At 42.8% G+C, this 23,193-nt stretch overlaps 1 protein-coding gene across 10 annotated transcripts in view; it reads left to right on the plus strand.

The window, feature by feature from the left end:
- myocd (myocardin) overlaps nt 1–23,193 on the plus strand; it is a 114,942-nt gene that overhangs the window by 69,282 nt on the left and 22,467 nt on the right. For 2 of the 10 annotated variants that reach the window (XM_071462155.1, XM_071462158.1), the window contains exons 1-2: nt 12,032–12,157; nt 12,385–12,529. The exons of 5 other annotated variants lie outside the window; for them this stretch is intronic. Coding sequence is in view for 3 of the 5 variants with exons in the window: in XM_071462152.1 (XP_071318253.1) it covers nt 19,023–19,077 (55 nt within the window). In the remaining 2 variants the exon portion in view is untranslated. Of the gene's footprint in view, nt 1–12,031; nt 12,158–12,384; nt 12,530–15,909; nt 19,078–23,193 lie in introns of those variants that run through there. 3 more of the 10 variants (XM_071462152.1, XM_071462157.1, XM_071462156.1) reach the window with 3 other exon arrangements.

Consider the following 23,193-nt stretch of genomic DNA (forward strand, 5'->3'; position numbering starts at 1 on the left):
AAAATCAGGTTAAGCCAGTAATGGTGCTGTGTCATCTAAATATGACATGACAACATTAAATAAATGTCAGCAGAGCTGTTGTCCAGAGGAAGAGATCAGATCAGATCAGTGAAGTGAAGTGAAGTGAAGTGAAGGACGTCACCGTCACAGTTCACACCTGTTGTCACACCTGTCTCCTTCACATTTGCCTCATTGGCTTTGAGGCCTTGAAGCTTTGAGGCTTTTTGTTAAGAGGAAGTTGAACTGAGCTGAGGTGGGTTTGAGATTTGGTTTGGTTTGCTGCAGTTTGAGGTGTGGTAGCAGACATGTGACTTCAAAAGCTAAACCACCAGTGAATCTATCTGCTGATCCTGGGCACGCTCAGTATGGGTCTGTGTTTGGTAACCATGGTGACGTGTGCATCAGAACATGAGCGTGGTTAATTTCCATTATTTCCCAATTAGAGAGTGAAAAGAGGTTTAAACAGCAGTTTCCCCACACGGCTCAGTGCAGCAGTGACCAGACCTGAACTCGGCTGCAGCTGCGGAAGCGACTGAAACCACCACCAAGAGTCTGTTGTAAAGTTTAGTCCATTAAAAAAAAGGAATCAAACTTTACTGCTGACAGTTTCAAATTATACCATCAATTAAAAAAAATCTTGTTGTTGAACTCTAATTGTTGGTAACAACAGACTGTGAAAGTTGATCTGTGACCTTAAAAATAATAGTTTACCAAAAAACTCAAGGTTAACTTACCAGTTTTTTCAGGAGGTTTCAGCTGCATTCTACAGTCTTCATCTGTGACTCAGTTCAGGGGGTCTTATGTCAGTTGTGTACATTTTGTTGAACATCAGTAACTTACATAGCAAACACACAATATACACTCAACACACAAAACGTGCCAAACCGAGTACGTGCAAAAGGAAAAATAAAAAATCATGAAACTTTAAAATGAGTTTCAGTTCATTCGCTGTGGCAACAAAAGAAGCAAACAGAGAGTTTTATTTTTAAGCTCTGAGTCTTTACTCACTCAAATATGTTCATGTAAAGAAACAGCCAATCACCAGCATCATTAGGTCTCGGTCCGAGCATGCTGCATGCTGATTGGCTCACTGATTTTGATGAGATTTACTCATTTACTCCTCAGTTAAGACATTTAGACATTTTTCAACAGTATCAAACCAATTCAGTCCCTAAAAATATGAGTTCATTCCCCACCTCCGTGTGGTACAGTTGGTAATTGACAGAAACAGTTTGAAAACTCTCATATTTTAAATCAAAAAACATCAAAATTCGTATTTTCCTCTCCACAGTCTCTTTGTTTGTTGTCAGTCTGATGTAAATGCTCGGCTCCGCTCACAGTTAATGGGCTGTGAATGTGAGGTTGTCAGGACGGTTCTGTAACCTCTCTGGTATCACATTTGATGGATGAGTGATAACAGTTAGACACAGCTGAACAGGAATCACTGGCAGTCTCTCTGATTCTCTGTCTCTCACTTTATTTTTTGCCATTTATTCTCCCTCCCTCCCCCCGCGCCTCCCCCCTCCTCCCGGCTCGTGTGGAGCCGTTCAGCCTGTGATCATGGCTCCGGTCCACAACTCAGCAGACAGGCAGCCAATGACATCATACTTCACTGTGGATATGTGTGTGTGTGAGGGGGAGACGGAAAGTGACACCCCTGGTCACTGTGACACACTATCTGTCTCATCCACCGAGGCGATGCTGTGAGTCACATCTGATGGAGGTTATGAGTGTGTGTTGTCCTGGTTATCCAACGACCTTTAACTACACCACCTTTATGTTTCCTTCTCTCTGATGATCACACTGAAGTTAAGAAGTAAATTACAACTTTACGGAGTGGAGCGTGGAGAAATCCAGGCAGTTTTATTACTGTCGTCTGTAGGAACTTAATCGACACCTCATACTTTGAAGTTAAAAACCAAATTCATACGTTGAAACTAATGTTCTTCAGCTGATTCTCGTCATTTGCAGCAGAGCATGTAAATAACCACAGAGCTGACCCTCTCATCTCTAATCTGTGTGACATTTAAAATCATCTGTAACAGAACTACTGTCATTTCAACAGAGTAAATCCATAGACGGCGTTGTGTGCAAACACTGTGGACACTGTGACCGTACACAGGGTGATTATCACAGGGTATGGAAGCATTTTGTGCCGTGAAGCTGTCGGCTCTGCAGTGAAATAAAGCTCATCTGGGTGTAAACACTAAATAAACTTCCTTTGGATCTCATAAAGTCAGCTGACAGAGCCAGGAAGTGCCACTGATGGTTAGAGATACAGTTTCTCTGTTTACAGCAATGCTACTGAATATAAAACTAGTTTCAAAATTTTTACCTCAGAGTTTGGGCTGCTGTGATTGTTCCTCCATATTGGACATAAAGCAGTAACTTCATAAAGGGACTACACTCCAAGAAAAGTTCCTTGTTCTGTATTCTAATGAACTGTGATTGAGAAAATACAACTGCACTAAATAATTTAGGCTGGCTTGTGTGATGCATCTGTGTTTGCTTGGTTCTTAAGTCAAATTGAATATATCAGAGCTTTTAGGAAAATCTGAGTTTCCCAGTTAAAATTACAGCTTGGACGTTGGCATGAACAGAGTTTACAGCTTTGAGTCTGGTGGTTATGGCACCTCCAGTATGACATGGATGCAGCCTTACTTCCTAGAAGAATTACTCACCAGGCACAAAAAGGTTCTGGCTTCCAGGTTACTCCCATCATGCCTCTCTGATCATCTATGAGAACCAGCGACCTGCATTCTGGTTCTGTCACTGTGTGTTCATGACTTCATGAATCTATCATCAGACTTCTACTGGACTTTCTCAGGGCTTCAGACCATGGATTTATACAAAAGGCAACAGCAACTAACAATGAAGAAAATGTTCCTAAGGCTAAAATCATTGATGCTGTGGTTAATTGCGGCTGACTATTAATGTTATTGAGAAGTGAGTCATTCAAAGCCCTAGAAATGGATCCTGTCGGAACTTGTCAGATAAACTTATTACTACGGCTTCACAAAGACTTTCTTACCTTATATTAAAAAGCATATTCATACGGCCTGTCTTCTTTTTTTTTTTTTTGAAGTTGTGCAGTACTATAGTTATGCATAATTTCCTCTGATGTAATTCTTATGCTACATTCAGGACCGGAGCTGAGTCATGGGTTGAGCTCATGGATGTGTTAAACAGTCTTATTCCATGGTTGAGCTCTGAGAGGCTTCATCCAAAACAAACTGACCTTCAAAGCACCACTGTCTTCTCCTGAAGGGACTCCACGTCTCTCCCATTCTGACACACATTTACTTTTTTATAGGAAAAAGAATATCAGAGAAAATAATTCAATTCAATTCAATTTTATTTGTATAGCGCCAAATCATAATATACATTATCTCAAGGCACTTTACAGGGTCAGGTCAAGACCTTACTTTGTTACAGAGAAAAACCCAACAGTTCCCACAACGAGCAAGCGCGTAAAATATTACACTGATATTTTGTCTTTGATCATTTGTTAAGTTTTTTCATCACCTTCCCGCTTTGATCCACCAAAGCTTTATATTTATTTTCTTTGTCTTTGCTAAGTTTCTGTTAAATACCAAACTGTATTTCATATTGTAAAAGTAATAGTGCAGAAATCTGAAAGTGAAGTTCTTTTATTTGCGACTACTTTCTGTCAAACTTGACATGAGCCACACGTAGTTTGTGACAGTCAGCAGCTTATGATCAATAATAACTGTTCTCTGGCCTGTTTATGGTCTGAATATAAGAATTCAAACAGTAGAAGATGCAATCAGCTCGTAAAAACTGCTCCGACTGGATCAAATGAAATAATAATTTTCTAAAGCGGTGAAATAAACTCCTTCATCCAGGATTAGATCAGGGCTGTCAAACTTTATGAGAGGATGACTTCCTACGTATCCACCGAAATCCCTAATGAACAAGTGACTTATTCAAGCAGCGGGGGCGACAAGATGATCAGTTTCCCTGGGAGTTTGTGGTGGACGCTCTGCGACCAGCTCCACACGTGTGATCTCTCTCGTGTTGTTACTGCCAAAAAAAATATATCGTTTGAGAGTGAAGGTTATCAAGTGACCAACCAAACCTCAAAATCAAAATATCTTTCCAATAGTTTTCCCTTTTTTAACACATCCGACAGTGTTTGCTTTAACCCTCGTTCCTGACGCAGTTTACTGTGGTTGTCGAGGATGAAAATGCTCTTTTGGCCGCAGGGGATTTTTCAGTGTAATACCGCAAGTGGCCACTGGGAAAAGCTGGGTTCAAGGCTGAGCAGTGGCGCCGTATCCAGCCTCTGTAACACAACTAATGCGACTGACAGGAAAGATTTTTGCGTCGTGACTCAGCTCAGCCCAAGGAAACACTGTCTGAGGAAACAAAAAAAGGAGTTTGGACTAAGAAGACCGTAACTTTGGAAAATATCAAAGCAATTTGGCTAACTTGGAATGCTAAGGCCTCAGATTAGCTTCGGCTGAACTTGTTGCCAATGTTTTGTTTTTCCTGGCAGCAGAGCTTCATGCAGTGCCAGGAGATATTCTGCCTCCATGATTAAGCTTTGAAACACTGTCTGGGGAACAAGAAGGACATTTCAGACCCTAACTTTAGAAAATACCCACTCAACTGGGCTAACTAAATGTACACACTGTCACAGTCACAGCTCTTTCAATGTACACGTGATATGTTAGTGCTGTATAAAAATTCAAGTAGCTGCTGGTTCTGGAAGTACTTAGTACTTATTGTATACCCATTTAAAGGTATTCTTTTAGTGATATCCTCAGTGTGCCTCTTAGTGCAACGCACCAACACATGAAACTCCAGGATGATATAACAGTGTTATGGGCACATGTTTGAACCAGCTTTGTTTGTGAGGAATGATGGTTTTCTTATCAGTTTGACATCAGGATTGATCTAAATACTTAAAGTTCCTCAGTCGCCGCTGATATGGAGAAGAAGCCGAGCAGAGTCCTCGATCACAGCTTGTTGAGCCGTGAATAAAACATGGTGCTGTAGTTACTGAATTCATCATAATTTGACTCAGAATCTAAAAGTGAAAAAAAAATCAGTCCCTATTTACAACATAGTGCCCAATATTTACTGTCTGCTTGCCTGCAGGCCTCAAAGACTCCACAGTGGAATCATAGAGTATTGTCCATTAGTCTTGGGCTGATATTGGATAATATCAAGTATTGCAATATTTTCTGTGATATGCAATATCTTTCATAATATATATATTATGTAATAATAATAATATATAATATATATTAATTAATTAATTTTATTTATTTTCAGTCAGCCCTGCTGCTGAGTCCAACCCTCACTTCACTGCTTTGCTTCCTGAACATTGTACCTCGGCATGTGATGAATAAAACTTTGAACAGCTGGTTAGAGGCAGCGTCACTTATACCTGAAACATAAAACTCAATTATATAATTCTATGAAATAGAAAAAAAAAAACCCACACACACACACACACACACACACATATATATATATATATATATATATATACCACCTGAAACATTGTATATTGTAAAAAAAAAAAAAACAAACACCTGAAACATAAAATACAACATTATAATTGCATATTATTAAAAACATGTGAAACATGAAATATAACAATATCATTTTAATATCATATATAGTGATATTTGGGCTGGACTGTAGGGAAATATTAAATTTAGGAGTTTTTGGACATCACCTATGCCTAATTGCCTAATTTCTGTTATCAATACTATACTGTAACTATATTCTACTATAGTTCAGTGCACATTTCGTAGACACATTTCTACAGATCACTGATGATGCAAAGTGAGAATGATTAATGAGAGTTCAAACCCCAAATTTACTTCTCACTGTAAACTACTGATTTCATCATATAAAGCATTGATTTCAGACACAGCCTACAACTGGGGACTGAATTGAACTTGAACCAGGAGAGTCAATAGAAAACAAACTCCTGTGTCCAGGGGCTCTTGAAATACTGTAGCTCTTCACACTCACACAGCTCCAACTCTATTAAGACTGACTTGAAAAAAATGTCCTCTAACGTCAGTGAGCTGTGTTTTAGTTTGGTTTGTCTCTTCCATTTACTCCCTGGCTCTCAGTGCAGACGGTGCAGCCCGCTCCAAACCCAGGCTGCCTCTCGGGCAAAGACAATTGCCATAACCAATGAAGTAAAGGCAACAGTTTTTCACAGTTCACAATCCTGTTAGCTGAGTCAACAGCATCAGCTTTGCTTTATCCTATTACTCTCAATCATGACAGTCTCCAAACCCACCACGGCTGGAAAGGTGTGCTGGGGTTAACACACACAGAAAAAACAGCTAGAAACACACATATACACACACACAGCCTCTTTCAGAACCTTAGAACAACATTTGATCATGACCCACTGAGCGTCCCTGGGGTGTTAAAAGCAAGCAGGACCATGTAGCTGTTGGTGCCCCTTTGTTGTTTCAGCTTTCGGAATCAGGCAAAGAAGAAAAAAAGGTTTGTCCGACTGAATCACCTACTGCAGGAAAAATAATAAAAAGGGAAACGTACCGAATCGATGGGTCAGCGTGGTGATAGCGTAATTTCTTACTGACAGGTCGCATACGTCAGGCCTCTCAACATCCCGCAGAGTGAAGATAGCACATGTGGCCGTCTGTTTGGTTTGAACGCTGAATGGCAAAAAATGTCACCCCTGATGAATGCTCCGCGGTGCTGATAAGATGTGCTCCCCTCCGGGCGAGCGTGCAAACAACATACGACACACGTGCAGACAAACACACATACACACAGAGACTATAAATAAGTCTTTGGTCCTCAATGGTCAAGTGGAGTCCAGCCCAGCAGATACCGGCTCTGTACCCAGGGATCAGTCTGTGGCCCGTGGCAACCCCTGGGTCTGCTCTCTGTCTGTCAACCAGCGCAGACGCTGTTCCAGGGTCAGATTACACATGGAGACCCTCTGTGAAGCTGTTTTTTATGCAAGAATGCAAATCTGACCTGGGGTCAGCGTCTGGGGCAGCGTGTTTTACACTGTTAAACAGACGTCAGTGGGAGAGGGAGGGGTTATGGGGTTGTAGACTGGACGGGCTGGGCAGGTTTAGGGTAGGGTGGGGTCATACCAACAGAAACACGGCTCTGGTTGGTCCCCATTGAGAGAAGGAATGTGCTGGCTGACAGGCCGTTTCAGCCAGGCCATTTGGAAGTGCTGGACCGGCTCAGAGATCCAGATAACTAAATATTTGTACTGTTGGGTCTTTTCTTTACGTCCTCTATCAGGTCTGTGGTGGTGGGCCTGCAACACTGCGACTCCTTGTCAGAGTCATGTGACTGAGATTCATATCTACTTTGCCATTTTTTTTAACCCAGTAATGTTTTTCCTTGGTTTTTACTCTGCCTGTTTACAGGCGTATGGCACAGTCTCTGTTAGACCATCGTCATGTCAGTGGCACTAAACATGTTCAAGAAACAAACTAACAAAACATTCTTTGCACTTTTAAAACTGATTTTCACAGACTTTTAGCCAGAACAGCAACTGACGGCCGTGGGCCAAAACTGCCGCCAGCAATAACATCTGAACCTCCAGTGTTTTGATCATCAGATTTTTTATTTATTTATTTTTTTAAATTGGAGTGACCATCTCATGTTTAGCTATAATGTGCTGTTGTTAAAATAAATCTCCGTCATGACAGCAACATTTACCCTCAGAATCACTTCCTCTTAAGGATTTTGCCTCCAAAATAAAAGCATGAGAAAGGTCGTTTTTCGCAGCAATGCAAAAGGTTCTAACTGAAGTTCTGTGACAGATCTGAGAAAAAGCCGCCATGTGATGTGTGGTATGAAAAAAAAACACAGTTCAGTAAATCTGTCAAACTGATGTGTGACTCCACAGCACCACATGTGAACAGTAACAAAACAAATTCCAGTTTCATTTTTATTAATCAATTTCTGAAATTAATACTTTGATTTCATTAAGTAATATTTTTCTAATCCAGTGGATTAATTTACTCGCCGACCACCGCAGCACAATATGTCCAACAACAAATGATTGGAAAGTGATTTCTGTCCAGAGCTGTCCCTGATGGTGGTGTAGTGATAATCTGACAGAGGTTTGACTCTGCGTGGAGGGTTTTCATGTTGAGAGGTTTAAAAAGGTGCAAATGTCTGAGCTGTGCTTCTGTGCTGTACCATCAGCCTGTGGCATGCCACAGTTTTATCCTCGCTGTTTGTCCTGGATTTATTTCAACTCCTACAGAGTCTTTCTATTTCATTTTCACTAATTTTGACTTAATTGGTTTCTCTTTATACCAACGTCAAGCCAAATGAAAGACATTTGCTTGGCACAGATGGTCGTTCCTCTTGATGTTCCTTTCATCTGGGCCCATTAGTCACGGACACACACATTAACAACAACAAAGTAGACGTTGAGTTATTAAATTTCTGATAGTGAAGTTTTGGGAATACCACATAAAGCCAGCCCATAGCCCTCGGTAATAGGCAGGAGTTAGAGCTAAGCTGTGGTGATGCAGGCCCGTCTCTGTGCTGAGGCCTCACAGACATGCTCCCCTCCCTCCTCCCTACCCACGCCGCCGTGGCCGCCCGCCAGCTCCTGCAGACTGCAGCGGAGGCAAAGTCAATTGGCGAAATTTAAACAACCACAAAAACACAAAACAGTATCTCCCCATGGCGTTTTTGTTTTACACATGATGTGGAGACAATCTATCTCCCTCGCACTCTTGTTGTGCTTTGGGATTCCTCTCGGATTGGTTGCAGCGCCGCTGTCTCTCAAACGTGCTGGCAGCAGACGTGCGCCGCTCAGACCCACGGGCCCATGGAGGCCCGAGGAGAGGAAGCAGAGCGAGGGCGACCGAGCCTCAGACCAGATAGAGCCGGCGTGAGGGCAGAGAGGAGGCGTGTGAGAGGAGACAGGAGGAGAGGCTGCTGGCTCGGCCTCATCTCTCTGTCACTTCTGGTTTGGATTCTGCTCGCTCCCCCTGGACCATCTTCATTACAAACCACAGAGGCTGAACCTGACTCCTGGCTCCGTCCACGTCTCATTCTCACTTCTCCTCCTTCTTCGCTCACCTCTTGCCCTCCTACACCTCCTTCTCTGTATGCTCCCTCTTCATATTCAGTGTTTTCCACAATCTCCCGTCTTTCTGTTTTCATGCAGCCGGCTGGTGTCGTGGGAAACCCCTCTGCTCTCTGATAAGACTGATTGGCTGCTGATAAAGGAATGAATCACTCTCGACTCTCTCTGTTGACTAGTCCAACGTCCATCATCTGACCTCATATCACCCGATGACTTCCTACATTTTTTTACAGTGGAGCTAAATGATAAATGATAGCTTACAAAAACATGGCTTCAAGTTCACTTTATCACTGATTCAGAATATGTAAAAAACGCGGACAGCAGGACATGGTGAATTTTTGAGACCAATCAAAGACAAATGGCAGCTGACATGAAAAACACAAGATCAGTTATTTCTCTCTGTCTCTGCTTCGTTTACGTTACACATCAGTATGTTTCACTTCTAACAGAACAAGAGGAGATGCTTTCAGGATGAGGTCTGACTAATGTGTTTGACTAATGTATCTGTATCAGGGGATGTGCTCATCATAAACATGGCTCTAATGTTATTAATGAACCTCACTGCCACAGGACCATGATGCATCTCTCTCCAGCTTCCTGATTGGTTATTTAAATGTACCTGAGAGCCACCCAACACAGAGCGGAGCTGCTATACGACACAGAGCAGTGTGACGGCACTCACACTGATGCGACACAGCTGTTGTCCTTTACAATCATGCACACACACACACACACACACACACCCTGCAAGACCCCCCCCCCCCCATCCATATCCTGTGCACTCATGACCTGACACCCTCAACTTTAGTCGACAAACTCTTTATCTGCACTCTATCAAACCTCTGCCTCCCATCCTCCTCCTCCAATGCAGCCCCCCCTCACCTCATCCCACAACACACACACACACACACACACACACACACACACACACACACACACACACACACTCACCTCCCTGCCAGCTTTGTTTCTTCCAGTACTTTTACCATCTATATTCTCATCCCCCTCTTCATGGTAGGATTAAACTCTTACGAAGCCTCGGACAGAAACGTTCTGTTGCCTCTGATGACCACATTCTGTTCGCTGAGCACACAGCAGACTCCATGAAGTCAGGTCTGTGTTTAACAGCAGCTCAGACATGTTCAGGTTTGATTCTCTGACATCAGATCCGTCAGTAAATCCCTCAGTCCTGATTCTTGAAGCTTCTCCAGCTGTTAAAAAGGCCAGAGACAAGAGTCTAAATGAGACGACAGAGGTTGTCGGGGACGTTAAACGTCATCAGTCCAACATGAAACCGACCTCCTCACCAGTCCACCTTTACAGCCTCGCTGTGTTTCTACAGACTGTCACTAACTCTGTCAGAGGAAAGGCTTCTGTAGAAGAGCTCAGAGCTGAATCACACTACAGGCTGGAGGTTAGTGGTGGTGACGGTGAAGTCATGTGACCGTGGGGTCGTTGGTTTACAGCCTAACATGAGCTTTTTGCTGCTGCTGGTTGTGTTTAGGCTTCAAACATCATAAAGTGGAGTCATTAGTGAAGATGATCCTGCTGAACCAAACCTGTCAGGGTCAGAAACTGTTGCTGATTTTCTCTGATCATCCAAAAGATCCAAAAACCAACCAGTGCTCCTCTGGTGTAACTCCAGCTCTCCATGTGCGGTTTTATTTAGGAAAATGCAAAAAAAACCCAAACCAAAACCTAAAATAATGGCAATATTCCACCTGTTTGTTAATGTCAACATAACCCATGAAATCACCAAAACCAATGAACAATGAATGAATCTACATGTAGCACAACAGATCTAGAGATGAGATCTGGAGCAAGTCCCCAGCAAATGAAATATCTTAAAACTCCAGAGTCTTCAGAGCCTTGCTCAGCCTTTTAAATGAGTGTAGAGAAGTTAAACAGTACTGAGAGGCAGACTAATGCATTGACGGGTTTGGTTTCCTCATGAAATGTGCTGACAATAAGAAAGATCTAGATCAATATCAGAGTTAAAAACTATATTTTGACACGGAGCCTTAGTTGATCCAAATTCTCAAGGTAATTCTCATTTAATAAAAGTAGGGATGCCACGATACCAGAAGCCTCTTGTAGTAGTTTGTAGTCAGTAACAATACCAACTAAATTCCACAATTCTCGATACCAAATTTAAAACCACAACACAAAACAAAAAACACCAAATCTAGCACACACACACACGTTCACCTCCATGTAGGCGGTGTGCAAGCTTAAAATGACTAATACACTGAAGACTCATATTATGAGCTGTCGCTGCGCTAGCCTAAACAAGCTAACGTTAGGCTACACAGGCTAACTTTAGCCTAAAAAAACCTTAGCCTAAACAAGCAGACTTTAGCCTAAACAAGCTAACATTAGGCTACACAGGCTAACTTTAGCCTAAAAAAACCTTAGCCTAAACAAGCAGACTTTAGCCTAAACAAGCTAACATTAGGCTACACAGGCTAACTTTAGCCTAAAAAAACCTTAGCCTAAACAAGCAGACTTTAGCCTAAACAAGCTAACTCTAGCGTAAACACGCTAATCTTAGCTTAAACAAGATAGACTTAGCATAAACTAGCTAAACTTAGCATAAACAAGCTAATGTTAGCCCAAACAAGCTAACAAGTCTTGTTTTTTTTTCTTTTTTTCCTCTTTAACTTCTGGATAATGACAGCATGTATAACCAATAAAAACCCCGCTGAGATTATTTAACCTAAACAGAATGATATAATTGGTCAAGTGCAAGTGTGGAAACCATGGTAACAACCCGCCCCGCCCCGGCAGGACCGAGGGAGTAGGAGTATGCTAGTTCAAAATCAATTAAAGTAATAGAAGTTGTTGTTTTAAACGCAAGAGAAAAAGGGGGAGAGGGAGGCGTCTTTATTAAGAAGTGTTTCATCTGTTCAGCCGTTGTTTGTCAAACGGAGTCGGGGGAGTCAGGATGAAGAAGTTGTGGAAGATGATGTGCAAGCTAACCCGGGAGCGGAGGAGGCTAGCGTTAGCAGCGCAGCACAACCTGAGGCTAGCTGTAGCAGCAGGAGCTCACCGTCTGTTTACCAGGTGTCTGACCCCGGCTTACTTTAAGGCTTTTAGTCAAGTTGTGTGGTAAAGCTTACTTTTTTTTTCCTATGAGGTACAGTGCTCTCCACAATGAAGTAGAACTAATCCATATATGCCCTGTGCTATGTCTGATTTGTTAAAGAAAGAAAAAAGGCCTGACAGCACAAAGTGGGAGATTGGGTTAGATTTTGGTTGACTTATGCTGTTTGCATCCTTTTTATCACTAGAAGAGGAGAGGAGAGAGTAGAGAAGATAGGGGGGAGGAGCAGACAAGCAGACAGACAGACAGACAAAGAGAGGCAGCACCTGGAGAGCCGAGGAGGAGAGGACCAAAAGAACATCTGGAGACAGACAGGAAAGAAGCACTAACAGGTGTGTGTATGCGTTTGTGTGTGAATTATAGAAGAATCTGAATCACAGAACAGGTGGACAGGTGGAGGTGAGGCAGTATGTGTTTGTATAAGCCAATGAGTTACACTGTGTAGGCTAATGTTTTGATATTGTTGCTGCTGGCCCAGGAGAGCGTTGTTGCAATCATGTGGTGTAAACCCTGTATGATGGAGGATCTCTACAGGTGTTGTATTGTCCAGCTGTATAAGCTTGAAGTGAGAGTGGCCTCTGCATTCTTAATGTGTCTCTGAGCTGTTTTCCTCCGGTGGCTCCGTTCACACACTGACATCTGATCTGCTACAACTTGTCCTGATGATCTGAGTCAGATACTAAATATCTCCAGACACCAGTTATGATGGGTTTTCCACAAGCCTTGGTGGATCTGTTGCTGCACCTGCACTTGCTGCTGCGATTACACCTGTTGTTTTTAGTTTCTTCTTCTTCTCTTCCAGTTTGATGTCAGGCTAGACCTCCTGTAGTGTTATCATACTGCTCTTGTCAGTCCTGGAAGAATCACATCTGTAGTACCTATGACATCTACAGTTCTGTAGAAAAACAAGCATCATCACATTTTCAGAAGTTTAGCTTCCACATGGTACTGTAGTATTAGTTCTCGTGATGTCTCTGTATTAAAGTACTCAAAGTTAAATGAAGTACAGTTAACCTAGAGGTTTTTAGCACTGTCCCTGGTTCATACTTCCCTCTGCTTGGTTCAAACTGGTTGAAGTCTCTGTCCTCCAGTGAAGGCAGCAGGCAGGAGGGATGGGCAGACAGGTAGGATGAAGACAGAATGATGAAGGACACTTCTTCCTCTCTGCTGCAGTATAACAGCTGCTCCACAGCTCAGACAGTGTCCAGCACATGTTCCATTCATACAGCTCTGGAGAGTGCATTCCTGTCCACATCCCCTCTGTGGCACTTTCTCAGGCAAATGTCTGAGGGACAGCTGGATTCCTGGGACTGGCACATGAGCAGAGATATGTGGAGCATGTAGAATATTACTGTTCCTATCAGAGGCTCACATTCCACTGATCCATCATTTATTGGAGCTGACAGTGATGACGATGTTGTAGAAAAGTTCCAGACACGTCGTACATAATAACTGTTTGTAATTCGCTCCCTGGACGTCATTTTTATGAAGTTTTAACTGGTCACATCTGTTTTATCTAAAACACAAGAAATCACACAAAACACTAACAGTCATTTTTTGATCGAGATGTCTGCGCAGTCGGCCAATAAACATGTTCTGTTGCATTATGGGATGTGTGTTTTTAACATGGTCCATACAAAAGCTTTTGAGTCACTGCGTCAGATGTGCTTTGTTTTGAAACATGCATCATATGTGACACTCTGCTGCATGCTTATTGTATGTAACACTGTCTGAGATCTGTCTCACTGGTTCATGAACCTTTTCTTTTTGTCTTTTTATCTCACACACACACACACACACACACACACACACACACTCACACTCACTCAGACACACACATGTTCAGCTTCAGACAGTTCAGATGAGACTTGTCACGTCCATTGACATAGGGCCCAATTAAAGGGGAGGATTAAGCCAGGGCTGGGTGACCTCTTCAGGAATCTCTCCAACACGCTGTGTGTACACTGTCAAACCTCTGACAGACCTTCCCTTTAAGCACTTTCACCTGCTAATTAAGACGCCCATGCACAAATGTAATTTGTGTGTGTGTGTGTGTGTGTGTGTTCTTTCACTGCACACACAAAACGAAAGTAGTCAGTGATAGATTTGCGGCCTGAGGAGCTTCTGTGTAAATATTTGACTTGAGCATTGTATGGGGGTTTTGGAGCGTGCTCCAGCACACGTCACAGAGCAGAAGAGGGCGTGTCATTTATAACATTAAAATATTACATGTTTTGGTGCGTTCATCTCAGCACTGTGTGTAGTTGCTCCTGGCAACAAAAGCCAAGCAGTGTTTATGGTGTGAGGAGATTAAAATGGATGGCGGCGAGGCAGAAGCAGTGAGCTGTTGCTGGACAAAGCTCTCAATGACTGATTAGCGCTCAGTCGCTGCAGTTTTTACACAATGTGGAGAAAAGGCCTGCAGTGATCACACACTTCTCTTTGGTATTCTTTTTATTTAGCAAACTGAAAAGGGGCAGGGCAGGAAACTGGTGGGCATTTTAAGTGGAATATCAACTTTGGGACAAAAGTCTACCGGAGATGAGGCTCATGGGGATAAACAGAGACAGGAAAGGTTAAAAAAGGGAAAGCAGTAGAGAGGCACCGAGATCAAACGGAGGGAAGAATCACATGAAGATAGAAAAAAATACTGTCTATGAATGAGAAAAATATGGTGTAATATACATATATAAAATATATTTATAGGGTTAAACTAAGCAAAAATGTCATGATCATTTTTTGAAACTAGAATTGAAAAATAAGGCCACTACAAAAAATATGTAATAATAAAAAAACAATATAAGCAGTGAAACTTCAGAAATGATGGTGGTTGCTGGCACTGGATGATGATGAATGATGAAGATGTGAATTCCTCTGCATCTTTACATCAATAACGAGGAGATTCACCAGAATGTGAAAGCTGAAGACATGTCCTCACGTACAGTGTAGGCTCTGTCCTCTTATAATTAAGGCTTACTCAACTTTGTTCAAGAATTTTATAGTAAGTTTCCAATGTCTACCCTGAAGGCCAGTGAATTTATTTATTCATTATTTTTGTCAGGATAATTTTTCTATTTTTTTCATCTGTGAAACAACCGGAGAGAGGGAAGTGAAATTACTATTATTAGCATTAGGATGAAGGTTTTTTTTGTTTTTTTATTCCCAGCTGTTCTTTAAAAAATAACTTTTTGGATTTAAATGCATTTCTGCTAAAAGAAGGAACAGTAACGTTACACACATTTAAAAAAAAAAAAAAAAAAAAAAAAATATATATATATATATATATATATATATATATATATATATACCGGTGTGTGTGTGTGTGTATATATATATATATATATATATATGTACCATGTATTTATTGTGCATCATGGAGAAATTAAAAATAACCTGTAATTAATTCTTTTAGTCCTATTTAGTCTGGGGTAGTGGTGCCCTACAGCCTCTTGTGGCTGAAATGAGTCTGACAAATACAAACACATCCTGACCAAAAAAAATAAATTCACCAGATTTCTCAGAAAAAAATAAAAGAAGGAGCTTAGGCATTTCAGGGCTTCCATAACTGTGTTACTAGTGACTAGTGATACTAGTAGATAAAAGGAAAAAAGTATTTTGAATCAATGATAAAGTGAACTAGAAGTTGTAAGTGTTCGTCTGATTCTTTAAAGGGTTAGGGTTAGGGTTAGGGTTCAAGTTTGGGTATTAATTGATTTTTGGGAGCAGGACAACAAGCTGAAAACACAACACTGGTATATTATCACCTTATAAAGTTAATAAAAACATTTTCCTGTGCACACGTCAAGCAGACACAAAACAACATTAACATTTATTTGGAAGTTTGTTTGTGTCAGTGACTGAATAAACATCCTGATTCACTCACTGTTTGGTCGCCACCAACTCCTGAGAAAAATATCTGGGCAGTGATTCAGTTTTCTAACTGCTGTTTGGTGCAGAACCACAACATTAAACCTATAGACTGTAAAACACCTTTCACATGACACGTTGTCTGTTTTTAAATTATTTAAATAAAAATATTGAACAGTGCAGACAAAACACAATTACTAGATTAATAATCTAATGCAAAAAGTGTTTGTCAAACTTTGAATAGGATAAAATATTGTTAAATAAGATATTGTGGTTTTCTTGAATAACCGTTTGTGCAGTGTTTGTAGGGACCAGAATCCAGACTGGTCCAGGGACACGTATCTCTGTCTCACTGTTTAGCCTGTCCACATTCTCAGCAGTAACCACTGAACCCTGTAATCTGGGTGCAGTGAGACAGTAGCCCTTTGACACCTAGTGTGTCACAAAAACAAGGACACATACATGACATTCCCACATCATCTTATTGTGTTGGATTTCACTTTCTATGTCGCGCTCATGTCAAGTCTGGATTTAAACAACTGCAGAGAAACCCGTCTTGTATCCAGCTGACGTCCTGTGTTGACGGACGCTCAGGAGGCTCTGCAGTTGGCTGACTGTGTCCTCGGAGGACAGCGGGCACAGAGCTGAGTTCAACTCTGACAAATGTTTGGGCTGGTATGTGGGAGCTGGAGGAAGGGAAGCCTTGTTGAATACATGCTGGAGAATCTGCTGCAGATAAGATAAACCTGCTGCTGCTCAGCTGCTGGACTGACTGGACTCAGCCGATCATTTATAGTGCTGTACATCGATGAATGGATAAAACGAGCAAAGAGGTGAACACAGAATGATCTTTTTAAATGCAGGGCAGTAAATATGTATTCATATCAACACAAATAAATGCCCAGACAACTCCCAGTCTTTATGTCCAAGTTTGGGTTAGTTTACAGGCCTGATGATTTTCCTTCTAATCAGAGTTTTATTTTCATAGTGAACAATAATTTTTCTCAGTATCTCTTGTATTTTGCTTCTAATCATAGAGAAGGAGAATAGTTACACAAAAACAAAAAGTTATGATTATAATAAGCATAAAACAAACAGAAAACCCTCATAAGGCAAATGACAGTACTCAAACTTTGATGCTGATACCAAAGATAAGATAAGATAAGATAGCCTTTATTAGTCCCACAGTGGGGAAATTCACTGGCATACCTTTTCCGGTTCCTTAGTTTGGCAAATTTGGCTTTTATTCAAAAAAAAAAAAAATAAACACAAAAAACTAACAAAAATCTAACAAAAAATAGCTCAATGAATTTGTATTAAACTGTGTTGATCCCTTGGGTGAAACAAGCCAAAAATTGACTAATTATTTCTACTCTTCTTCAGTGTTTTATCTGAAGTGTTGATCTCCATCAGAAGATATATTTGCGGTTTTAAGAACCAAAAACCATCTCAGTGTAGTTTTACATCTCCTCTCTCAGGCTTCTCTCTGGAGCTAGTAACAACAGGTCAGTCATCCAATCAGAGGAGAGGATCTGAGCCTCTCTTCTGATTGGCTGACTGTTTTCTGAGTGAATCAATAAAAATAGAGCAGATTTCAGGTAAACACTCAGAGAAACCAAATCCTGCAAGGTTGGTTCGTCGGTCCAGGTGGGCGGGGCTTGGGGCGTGGCTGAGGGCAGTGACTGCTTTGTTGTGACATCACAAAGTTCCAGAAGTCCTGACGGCTGGTTTTAAGGCTCAGTTTCTGAATACAGGCTGTGTGCATTTCTCTGTGGACTGAGGCTTTGATACTTTCACAGTATTAATATAGAACCTTGACCTATTCAAAAACACATGGACATCTACCTTTACATGGACCTTTAAGTTGTTATGGCAACATTAGCAAAGAGCTAGCTGTTAGCCTTTATTTGGATACATGTTTCTGCTCCACTGATGAATCTACATTCAATATTCAGTTTTATTTTACCTCTGGTTTGGTTGCCAACAACTCTGGAGGGAAATATCTGGCTCTTTAAAAATCAAAATCTTACTCTATTTTCACTAGCTAGTCGCTAACCTTTTGCTAAAACAGCTGCTGCTGGACACAGAGCAGCATTAAACTTAGTATTTATCTCTTTACATTTACTGTTTATATGAAGGGATGTTGACGGTCCAGCTTAAATGAAGAAGTTAGAAGTTAGAAGGTCTTGCTGGTTTAGATCAGGAGGTATCTTGTATAATATCATGTCAGAAGCTTAGTATTTGTTCATTTTACATGTTACACATATCCAAAGTTGTTTTTCTTCTGCTTCCACAAGACCAGAAGTGAAACCTGTTGCCATCCCTGCATTTCCCTCCTGGCTGCACTGCTACTCCCCTATCAGTGTCTGTGTCTCTATCTTGATCTTTCCCCCCCTATCTAACTCCCCCCTCTCTGCTGTCTAATGACAGTCAGCAGGGCTGATAGGCAGATATATTTATACTGGTGGCAGGGGAGGAAGAAGTCATCAGCCGGGCCCCGTCCAGCCTCCAGGCTCAGGCAGGCGTGGCTTAGAGGAAACCCTGGCCAATTAGCCCCTCCCCGATCAGGGCATATCCCTGTGTGCCGTCCCTGGCCCTGCTCAGAGCTCTCAGCTAGATGGGACCAAAGCTTCACCGCCCCGAAGACTCATACACTCCCACATCAGCCCCTGGGGGAGAGAGAGCAGAGCAGAGGAGGCAGCACGGAGAGCCGAGGGCTGCAGCTGCTGTGCACACTGGCTCGGAGACACACAACCAGAAAGCCTGTGTGTGTGTGTGTTATGGTTATTCTTACACTAGTTTTCTTCTCGAGCTGTTGATGAGGCAGGCTGGGTCCACTCCATCTCATCTCAGCCTGGGGTCCAGAGGCGGCCGGGGGGGTCGGAGCGAGTGCCACTTCTTCAGCTTGTGTGACTTTATTTTGCGACTTTTGAACGCTGGAACTGTACTGTAAGCATTATGACTCTTCTGGGCTCTGAGCACTCCATACTGATACGAAGCAAGTTTAGATCAGGTAAGTGAAACGATGACTGATGTGCACTTTGTGTTTACTTGTGTGTGTCTGTGTGTGAACTCTCCAGCTTCTGTCTGCAGCTGTGTTTATTCCCCAGAAGAGCCGAGCAAACAGTTTGTCTGCCAACACTTGGCATTTACAGACAATCCTGTGTACGTTGTGTCATTTATCTGTCTTCGCAGATGAGTTGTGTTGACACCCGCGCTGTGGTCTTCAGTAACACCAGCATAGTGACAGGTGTGTGTAATATACTGCGGGCGTGTGACGACACGAGGAATGCCAAAGGGAGGCCGGCGTAACTCAGAGTTCCTCCCGGGGTGCTGAGCCTCACGACGGGCCCCGTCACAGCGTGATGGATTCACGGCTGGGCGTGTTCTTTGATGTTCATCCGCCTCCTCATAAAAACACGATACGTGAGGGTGATGTCTCAGGCAGGTTAGCGCACTTGTTGCGTTCTGCTGCTGCTGCTGAGGGAAGCCAGCGAGACGTCCTCGCTCTGTGACTCTGAGCTCGCTGATAAAGGCAGATTAGAGACTGGAGAGGGGTCAGAGGTTATCTTAATGTGACTGAAGTGGAAGCTGATGGTGCTTGTGTACGTGAGTGTGCTTGTGTGTGTGTGTGTGTGTGTGTGTGTGTGTACCTGGGTATATCAAGTCAGGGGAGGAAGGCTATGGACGACAGCACTGATTTAAACTCCTCATAACACACAGCAGCTGTTCGGGCTTTGTGTCCATCCATCTCCTTCACATGAAGATGCTCAGTCGTCCAGGTCGTGGTTCTCCAAGAAGACCTGAATCCAGAGCAACTGGACTCGGTTCTAGACACTTGAAGAGCTCTCATCTAATAGGCTTCCTCAGCAGATGGATGAGAGATCTTCAAGTACCCACAACCAAGTCCAGGTTCCCTGGATTCAGCTCCTCTTGGATCTCCCTCGCATACACACACTTTCTTTTGAAGATACCGTCTGAGCCTGAGCATGTGTGTTTGTGCTGGGCTACCACAGTGTGTGTAGTCTGACCAACACTGCCACCTCCCTGAGGAAAATGTAACTGATGGTGGCAGCAGAGCCCAGACCCTGCTCTCTCTCCCTCTTTCTCTCTCTTTCTCTCTCTCTCTCTCTCTCTCTCTCTCTCTCTGTGAAGCTGATGTAGACGTCGCCTCTGAAAGCAGCTGTGAACCTACAGTCTTGTGGCCTCAGTGGCTTCAGTTCACTTCTTCCTTGCCGTTTCCCTGCGCTGCAGTAATTGCGTTCCAGGGTAAATGATGCTTTTCCTCTGAGTTGTTTAGAGCAGATCGGCAGGGTGGGAACTGACCCCCGGTGCTCCAGGGAACATGAGTGAGCTGCGTTCACAAGCAGCAGGAGGCTGTTTGACAAAGGTGCCTCAGGTTGTGTGTTTCTCTAACTGATGTGCTCTGGCTGGTTAATGTGGCACAGATGTAGAGATTCTGTCTCACTGCCGTAAAGTCCATCATGTCCTCAGGCTGCTTGATGTTACAGTTGATTCATCTACAAGTTACAACCGACTGAATTTATGAGAGCAGGAGTGAGACATTGTGCGTAAGTGAGATAAAACTACCTTTAAATCTCTGTGTAACCACTGATGATTGGGGGGGGGGGCTTCAGACGATCTGCTGGTCAAGGATTTACACTTTTCTTTAAGCTGCAGCACCTCAAGTTACGTTCAGGGTCCTGTGAAAACTGGTGTTGCTGCTTTTTGCACCATGCTTGAGCTGCATTATCAAAGCCATGGGAACTGCTGCTGCATGGGTGAAGCTAAAAGGAAAGATAAAGATCTCACTTAAGTGCTCCCCACGGACTGCAGAATGGTCTGTGTGTGTGTGTGTGTGTGTTAACTGACTAGTTCTCATGCTGATTTGATTAACAGCTCAAAGGGCTGTGGCTCCGGCTCTCAAGCTCGCTGCCGTTACGTAACAGTAGGACAGAGGAGGCAGATATAACTAATAACAGTGATACTGCAGCCACTGAGTGTGCACCACCTCCTGCACCACACACAGCTCCGGCTTCACTACACACCTGCTGAGTTTCAGCTACCACACCCAGGCCTGTGTCTGTCTCACCCACTGTGCCCGGTGTGTCAACGGAGCTAACAACTGTTAGCTTAGAGAAGAACCACAGCAAGTGGTGGGACATATTATCATGACACCAAATCATCCCAGTAATAATGTGAGGAAGTGTTTATCATGGGATTAAATTAAAGATCTTCTCTGATCTAAAATGCATCGGCCTCCCTGAGACATTAGCTTGTCACGTTAGCTTGTTACTGAGGCATCAGAAACCAACAGATTAGGTCAGTGTCAGACTGAATTAGAATTAATTTTTACCTATCATGTTTATTTGATAGAGAAAATGCTTGTTAATAAACATCATTATAGAATAAACCATTTACATCCACAGTCTCTGAGCAGGTAAAATAAAACAAAATCATTACAAGTCACAGTCCAAACATAAAAAGACAAACACACTGATTTAAATGAAGTGATCCCAGATCTGGTTTGACTGAAGCCCATGTTTCACATATTTAGGATCCTCCCTAACTGCAAGTGGAGCCAGTATTTACTTTACTGAGAGCACAGTTGTTGTTGTTGTTGTGTTCGTCGTATTAATTCTTTAATAAATAATCATCATAAACATCTTGTGAGACCAGACGAATGTTTCTCCACTAATCACAGCAGCTCTGATAACATTTCTGACAGATGATAAGTAATAATATGAGAGGTGAAACCTGGCTGCCTCCACTGACAGTGGATTCACTCTGGCAACAGATAAAAAAAGTTTCTACCTGTGTTTCTGAACAAATCTGCATCACCTTATTATCTCAGGGTTCAGCATCAGTCAGTGTCAGAGGAGCTGTGTCTGTGGTGGAGCGCTGGCTCACCTGAACACTGGCTCTGCCTCACCTTCATAAATCTGCCTTCAGGCGCCCCAGACCGCAGGACGAACAGGAAGACGTGGGCTCTGTTTTAAGGTGGATTTTCACTTTATGCAGATGCATTAGACTAAAATAAACCCAATACTTCATGTAGTAATAGCTGTTTATTACAAGTTGTACAGTGGTGCTCATACATCTGTCACAGGCACATTCCTGCTGGTGACGGTTCAGGACGATTCATGGAACAAATGCAACCAGGTTGTTGGAGTGTGAGTGTAACAGCGTGGTGTTATTGTTAGCCCGGTGAGGTGGCGGTGAGTGTTTGAGGCAGTAAATCAGAATATCAGCGCACCGGCTCGTGTAATTATCACAGCTTCAGCAGCGCGAGCTGCGCCAAACAATGCTTTATTTACACTATAAATCTGAAAACGTGTAAATGTGGTGTTGGGTTTGTGTGTCATTTGTTGTCAAGGAAGGCCGAGTTAACACCGCAGAGCATCGTGTGGTCAGCGGACTGTGATTACACAGCCCAGCTCAGGCCCTCCTCACGTGCACTCTGCCGTCAGGGCGGACAACAGAAAACAGCAGCGAAGACAAGTCCAACAAGTTAACATCAAAAAGCTCTGCAGGACTAACGCACACTAACACTTACACTGCGTCGTCCCCAGAGGCTAAATCCACATGTACCATGAATTACAGCTTCAACTGTCGCTGCCTGACTGTAACGTTAGTCACTGATGCAGCGGAGACATCACTAACCAATGAAACGATACCTGTCCTGCAGTGTAGCTCAGGATGAGCTTGTGTTAGGTTTTGTAAAAGTGTGAGTCTTAACTGTTAGAAGTGCTAACCATCACGTGGCAGCTGCTGTAAACACAATACTGAGCAGTGAGGAGCCGTCGCTTGACTTCAGATCAAACAGACTCTGCAGAATTAGCACTAACAGTCACACTGCATTGTCACCAGAGACTAAATCCACATGTACCATGAATTACAGCTTCAACTGTCACTGCTTGACTGTAACGTTAGTCACTGATGCAGCGCAGACATCACTAACCAATGAAACAAACTCAGGATGAGGCTGTGTTAGGTTTTGAAGTGGCTGCTGTGAAGAAAATACAGAGCAGAGACGACGTTGTATCAAACAGAGTCATCCGACATGAGCAGTGACTCTGCATCCTCACTTTGCTGAGACAAACCCTGTGTGCGTTTGTTCCTGTGTACG

This window comes from Trachinotus anak, unplaced genomic scaffold (assembly GCF_046630095.1).
Source record: "Trachinotus anak isolate AG129_WGS33_773 ecotype Australia unplaced genomic scaffold, CSIRO_AGI_Tana_v1 ptg000025l, whole genome shotgun sequence".
Classification (NCBI taxonomy): Eukaryota; Metazoa; Chordata; class Actinopteri; order Carangiformes; family Carangidae; genus Trachinotus; species Trachinotus anak.